At 48.8% G+C, this 7304-nt stretch overlaps 1 protein-coding gene across 1 annotated transcript in view; it reads right to left on the minus strand.

Annotated features, from left to right (window-relative positions):
* Positions 1–7086, minus strand: part of GRIK4 (glutamate ionotropic receptor kainate type subunit 4) — a 214055-nt gene extending 206969 nt beyond the window's left edge. The window contains exon 1 of the mRNA XM_090257477.1: positions 6777–7086. Within this exon, the coding sequence (XP_090113603.1) occupies positions 6777–7086 (310 nt within the window). The remainder of the gene's footprint in view (positions 1–6776) is intronic.
* Between the last annotated feature and the right edge of the window lie 218 nt (positions 7087–7304).

A 7304-nucleotide genomic window follows, 5' to 3' on the forward strand; every position in this document is an offset into this window, starting at 1 on the left:
CCTGTTGCACATCACAGTGCCCCTCTGTGTCAGTTTCCTTGTTCTCTACGTCCCTGGCCAGTTTCTGCCCCAAGCTAGATCGTCATGTCTGGGCTCAACAGAATTTTCTCCTAAAAAGAAATTCTTATAGAAGGCCACAATCTCTTATTCCCAACAACCAAATCCAAAAGGCTCTGAAACGGAATGATTTTCATCAAACTCATTTGGTGGCAAAATCTGATCTAGAAAGACAGATGTGAAGCTACTTATAATATGTGAGTATTTGAGTATAGACATGCATTTGTTTAAGTATGGGGTTCTGCCCCAAGCCCCATGACCTTTCCAATATATAGATACTCCTGGATTCTAAAAACACCTGGCGAGGATTTGGTGGGCCTGTGCCTGCTATTCTGAGTGTCCATCTCCCATGCCCATCACTGGATGGAGCACCCTTTGAGGGCAGGGGCCGCATCTGTTCTATCCTGACACAAATAAATTGTTCAATAGATGTTTGCTCAGCTGACCTGAAACAATCCATAATGAGTCCAGTGAAACTGAATGGTCATTTTCCCAGCAGCCATCGCCTAGGAATTTGCTGAGATCTGGAATTCCTCTCATTCCCCGTGAAGGAGAATTATTTACCAAAGACCTCTGGGATGGATCTGCAGGCCCGGCCCTCACCTGTGAGGGCTCTGAGCAGGTTGTGTGAGGGGTGGCGGGAGGCGGGTGCACTTTTCCCTCTGCCCCCAAGAGCAAGGAAGAAACTGGGAAACATGGGGGGACATGGGCATGACCACAGAGCTTCCCAGCCAGCAGAGGAATGGAGGGCAGCTGTCCGAGCAGCTCGCAGTAAAACACCATGGTGAGCTGCTGTGACAAGGGGGAGTTCTTCCCCTCAAGTTGTCACCTGGCCTAGATCCAAGTACCCTCAGACACCTGGATGGGACAGGAGGGACTCGAAAAAACTTGCTGCTTTTCTGAGTCTCTCCAGGGCAGGCAAGGGCCTGCCTGTGATGAAGAGGGTCCAGAGGGGTTCACCGTAGGCCCCTGCCTGCAGGCCCTCTAGGGAAGGGGCAGCCCCTGGGTGGGGACACCCAGTTCCCTCACTCTCAGAGGGCCTCCAACAAGAGGCTTAGCTGCTCTTTGAGCCCTTTGTGGTGAGTGGTCTCCACACCAGAAGCTGACAGCTCTGTGGATCAGAGGAGCTAGGAGAGCTCAGAGTCTTTCACATCAGAACTTGTCCAGTGCTGAAGCTGGAGAAGAATGTGTATGTGTGTGGCGGGGGGGTGGGGGGGGGGTGGCAACATCTCTCTTTGTGCCTGGTGGTGCTGCAGGTCAAGCACAGAGTGAAGCCCTGCCTGTCCCAGAGCAAGGGACACACGGCCTGGGTCAATGCTGAGGAGCTGCCTGTCCTGTGCCCACACCTGCTGGGGGCCTTCCACTTGCAGCTCTCCAGGAGTGGACAGTGGGCATGATGCCTGGCTTTGCTGGCCTCTTAGCCAAGAGGGAGTGTGTGAAGGTGGCAGTGCCAGGCTGCCACACCAGGCCACCCAGAATATGACTGACAGCAGACCATCCAAAGCCCCCACCCTGGTCCCAAACTACCCCGAGAGCAGCAGCACCATTTAGCAGGGGAGGGGGGGCTCCCCACACGCAGGCACCAGGCCAGGAGGCACACTACCACCCCAAATCCTCATGGTTGCCCCATGAGGGAGGAGTTATTATACTAACTGTACCACTGCTGCTACTACTGACAGGTAACAGTGATTGAGAGTTCACCATAGAACAGGAACTGCTCTAAGGCTTTTAATCCTCACCATAGCCTCATGAAAGGAGAACTCTCATTATTCCCGTTTTACAGATGCTGACAACTCTGAGGCATAGGAGGTAAGTTCGCAGTGCTGGTGCAGCCAGAAGTAGGATCCTGGAGCATCAGACTCTAGCACCTGAGTCCTGATTGCTTTTCTAGATCACTGCCCCTGAAGAAGTGCCCTGTTTCAGCCATGCCCATCCGTCCTTATCTCCCTGCCTGTCCCAGCCTTTGCTCACACTGTTGTGCCTTCTGCCCGAAAGCCCTTCTCCCTCCTTATCCCCTATCCTACCTCCCAAGGTCTGGCCTGGAGGCCTTCCCTGACCAACCAGCGACACCTTTGACCTGGTTCTGTCCCCCTCTGTCCTTGTCTGAGCCACTCACTGGCAAGACCACACAGAGCTACTGCAATTTCTGTCACCTGTCAGGTGTGTGGTTTTAACTCCCTCCTGGAAAGATCATGGATTTCAGTTTTCCCATCTGTAAATTGAGGAGGTTGAACCAGATGGTTTCTAAGCACTGTAATTCAATGCATTTCTGAGTCCATATTATGTACTCGTGATGCCATGACTCAGAGAAGGGAGCAAGGAATGTTTGCTGGATCATTCATCACTATGCCTTTCTCTTCTGGCTTCTCTCTTTTATTCATTCTGTTGAACTGATTAAAGGAAACTGGCCCTCATTAGACTCGGCACCAAGTCACCAGGGTAATGCCCATGGAGACTGCAGGGAGCCTGGGAGCATGTGCAGAGGAGCAGCCCTGCCCCCTCCACGTCCATCAGGTCCAGAGCGTGTGCCTCCAGGCTTCCAGGGGAAACAGTGTGGATGGCTGACAGCATGCTTGGCCTCCCAGAGACAAATCTAGGTAGAGGCCAGGATGCTCCTGATTCTAGTTCTATAGTAAATAAATCTCAAACTGGTTCTGGCAGCAGCAGGGAGGGTGCCTCCAGGTGTTTGGGTGATAAGAGGGTGGGCTGCCTAGTTAGACAATAATACATTAGCCCCAAGAGACACACTGACCTAGAGGAACAGGAGACGGTAAGGCCCATGGGAGCTCCCTGCACAGAAAAGGCTGAGATGGACAAAAGATATGGAAGAGAAGGCAAGAAGGACCCGGCTGGGGAGAAAGGCCTAACAGGTCTTGTCTGTCTGATTTCAGGTCTGTGGGCTGGATGGAGGGAGCTGGGAAGTCAAACATCAAGAAGCCTGAGGCAGTGAAGGTGAAGGGGCAGAGGGGGAAGGAATGAGTGTGGGTTTGAGGAAGCTTTAGGAAGGATAGTCACTTTAAAGAAACCTACTCTGGGAACATCTAGGTGAACCAGACAGAAGCAGCAGTCATTTTCTACTATCTTCCCAGTGTCCAGGTTTGTCACTTATCAACGCCCCCTGTGATGCTTCCCATGTCCCCACTGCACTTTCAATCATCGAATAAGGTTAAAACCTAACTCCAGAATCTTTAGTTTCTTTACACTTCGTAACCTTTGATTCTGAAATTGCCATTGCTCCCCTTGACTGACACACCCTCCCTGGATGTGGCTCACTAAGTGTGATTTGTACAGAGCTTTGTGAAGCTCATCTCTTGCTAAAAGAAGACACACCTGTATGTTTTAGAACTGCTACTGCCCCAGAGCAGAGCCTGGACTTTCCATGACCAAGAGCAGCACTACTAGGAGCTCTTTTGTCTTACTGAAGCAGAGTCCCTAGTCACAGGTGACAGGTGTGAGGTTGGGATGTGGTTCAAGGCCTCAGAGCCACTAAAACAGTTTTAAGCTAACAATGCAAATTAGCCCTGGGCCACCAGTCCGGGGAAGACACAGCCCATAACACCGGGCAGTAGCTGGCTTTCAAGGGCTTGCCTCAACTTCCACCGGCCCAAAGCTGTAGGATGCATCAAGTCCAAGAAACTGGAAAGAGAAGGAGGATATTCAATCACAAGAGATACCCCAAGAGGCATGCTGACAGAAAAAAAACAAACAAACCAAAAACCAAAACCCAAAAACAAACCAAAAACAAAAACACATGCCATTTGAGAGGAGTACGGGAAATAAATGATGCTTCCAGGTAGGGAAGGCTGAACTCTGAAACAGAGCAGAGAAAGAGCCAATGGTGGGAGGTGGAGGGAAGCCCACTCCGAGGTGAGGGTGAGAGAATAAAGCCAGCAACCAAAGCTACAGCTGCCGCTTAGTGGTGAGCACCTGTTATGCGCACGGTGCTAAGCATCTCACCTGCACTGTCTCCAGTCATGCTCCTAACGGCCCTAGGAGGTGATTTTACCATCCACAGTCACACAGCTAATCAATAGTAGGGCCAAGGTTTAAACCAGTTTAGTCTGATTCTAAAATCCATGCTCCACTCTTTAAACCACATAGTCTTACCAAAGTAGGGATCACGGAGCTATTTTCCTCCTACATCTCTACATCCAGGCCTCCCGTCTCCCTCCTATCTCCTCCCCCAACAAAGCCACTGAAGTCCAGTCTTGTCCAACCAGCTTCACCACCCACTATCGCCCCTACTTTGGGAGGGAAATAGCCGGGCTGGAACCTGTCTAAGAACTACCTGGGTAGTGTTTAAAATCCACTGTGGGGGAGTAGCTCTGGCTTTGGAGGAAAGGCATTTGAGGTAAAAAGATCCAGAAACCCTTTTTTTCCCTAACAAATGCCAATTATGGCTCAAATGCACTGAGATGTAAAAGTTGAACCAAGGGTCACTTGCTAATAAAATATTTGGTGCCTAAAAGAAGGACATTAGAAAGATGTCCCAGAGCTCTGCAATGTAGAATAAAGACATCCATTTCCTTTATTCCCCTGATTCATGTGGCTTAATGTTTTAGATGTATTCACTCTATTGAGCCAAGATGCATGGGTCATGAAAGAGAACATTTATATCTGCTAATGATCCCCATCAGCAATGGGCAATCTGTGCTCTCTGTTCTGCCAGGAAAGCCTGGGAGAACCAAAGAAAAGGAAAGAGGATCTGGTTTTTAAAGTACAAACTAAGGACCTATTTAGAAATCCAGACCCTAGTCTGAGACCTGTCGTTCTGGACAAAGGAGTACAGACTGGCTAGCAGATTCATAAAAAGTCATTGCTGGCATTTCTGACTTTGTTTGGAAGATCCTAAGAAAGTCAAAGCTTCCTTTCAGTGTACTAGAGTTTAACCTCCATGACAACTAGGATTTCTATCTGCTCCTTGCCAAATCCGCACTGCCTAGAGGAGTGTATAAGAGACACTCATGAAATAGTTATTAACTGGCCAAGTGAATAAATGAGTGACAATTTCAGGTACCTGTTTCCTCACGCCCTATTCTGGAGGAATCTGTGTCCTTAGATCCTGCTGGCCTCAATAGCCCTCTTCTGTATGGTAAGAAGCTACCCCTAGTCACTAGGGGTACACACCCTCTGCAAAGGTAGTTATTAGACCATCTAGCCAACACCTGTGACTTGTGAGACCTTCCACGGCAAGATTAGCTGAACCAGTCTGATCCTCTACCTTGGGAATCCAAACCAAGCTGCCACTGATGTACAAACCAAAGAGACTGCAAGCCATCTGAGGGCAGGGGCTGTGTCTGTCTTGTTTTTTGCATCATTCCCAAAGCATGATACCCTGAATCATTCCTGAAATAGAGTAAGTGATCCATAAAAGTTTCCTGAATGGATAAACAAAGAATATATCGGGCCTGGATAGCCATCATAGGACAGGTACATGATGAATAAGCCAAACCAGCAAAGAGAGAAGAGCATGGGTCTGATACTGTCAAGAGCATTAAAGAAGCTGTGAGACACACAGAGAGAACCACTCTCTCCCACTTCCTACACTTTCTGGATGGCCTGCCTTTTATGCTTGGACCAGTGCAAATACGTTTCTTCTCATGGAATACTGATGGCCCAGATTAGAGCATTGCTGGATCCACACATAGGAGACTAGATGTCTGATATACATACTTGAGCAAGGCCTTTTCTTTGTTTTGCCTTTTTTTCCATTGAATGTCGTTAAGGGTTGGATTGGGCTTGAAAGGGAGGAGATGGGGACTCTAAAGTCTCAGGGAATACATGCTATCATCTCTCTGGGCTAAACTAGAGCTGTTCATTTCCAGCTTAGCTACTAGCTTCCAGCCCACTAACTTGGAAGCTCATCCTATAAAGTCATCGAGGTAATTCCTTGCCAGAGAATTCCAGGGGCAATGTAGTGCATTGAGCACTGGACTTACAGGTTAATGAAGTGAGTTCAGGATCCAGAACTCACTCAGCCATTGACTAGTGGTTCTGTGGCTGAGCCAGTTATCCGATGTCTCAGCCTCAGTTTCTTCTGTGCAGTGGGGATAATAGCTTTAACTCTTGGGTTGTTGGGAGAAGTTAAAGCAGTGCCCAGCAGAGAGTAGGGGCTCATTATCTGTGACTTGAGTGACCTACTATGAATGTTTATAGAGCATTGCAACTCACAGAGGTTTTCCTATATTTTCAGTCATTTAAATCTCACAAGTTGCAGAGTAGATCCTAGCCTTCCCACTTTACGGATGAAGGAACTGAGATTACCCACAGAATGAATAACTGAGCTCCATTCCAAGTCCCAGTTTCTTCACAATGCTGCCCTCAGCACAGGAAAGCAAGACAGGCAGTCAGGTGTGCACTGACTAAGCCACCTGTGAGCTGGCCACATCTCTCTTACCATAATCACACACAAACATTTCATTCAGGGATTTGTGTACAAAATGTCCAAGAGGATGAATGAATCAACATATAAAGAAATTAATGAATGGGTAAGTGAATGAATGAATGAATATCCTGTCTTAATTTTATTCCACCCACGACTCACAGTGAAACCTGGCAATCTTATCCAGACTAAGTACAGGGTTTCCTGGTAGAGGTTTTTCTTGCTCCCTTGGGAATGCCTACTTCACAGGCCCTGCGATGGGTGCAGCTTATACAAGCCAGCAGCACCTCCTCTGACAGCGAGAAAAGCAGAGAGCAGCCCTGCCCATTCTACGTACTGGTTTCTGCAGTCTCATATTCGCTGTCTCTGAGAAGCTCAAAGATGTCCACTTCAACCTTGGCCTTGCCCAGCCTCTCAGGAGCACGGTTGATTCGGTTCTTGGCCAGGGTGATGGAGAGACGCTCCCCTCTGCTGCACTCCATGGGGTCATCCAAGATAGCAGCTGTGGGCAGGCAACCACATGGAGACAGTTGGTACCCTTTACTCCTCCTCCTTGTCCAGTCTCCCACCACTGCTGCCTTCTTCCAGGAAGCTCCCACATTGCCCTCCACCCAGCCAGCCTCAGAACTGTCCCCAAAGTAAGTCATCGCATCCTTAGGGTCTTGTTTGTAATCTATGTGCACGCACAGGTACATGTGTACAAGGGAAGGGGGTAGTACTGTTCTCCAGAAATGGTATTTTTGGCATATGAAAAACTCCCTGAGGCATGAGACGGTTAAAGGAGGCCAGCCTGGGAGCTGTGATATGAAGGAACAGCTATGGGATGCTGCTGAATGGTGGCTCCCCAGGCTCAGACTCTGAGCAG

Source organism: Furipterus horrens, unplaced genomic scaffold (genome assembly GCF_987537825.1).
Source record: "Furipterus horrens unplaced genomic scaffold, mFurHor1.1.pri manual_scaffold_11, whole genome shotgun sequence".
Taxonomy (NCBI): Eukaryota; Metazoa; Chordata; class Mammalia; order Chiroptera; family Furipteridae; genus Furipterus; species Furipterus horrens.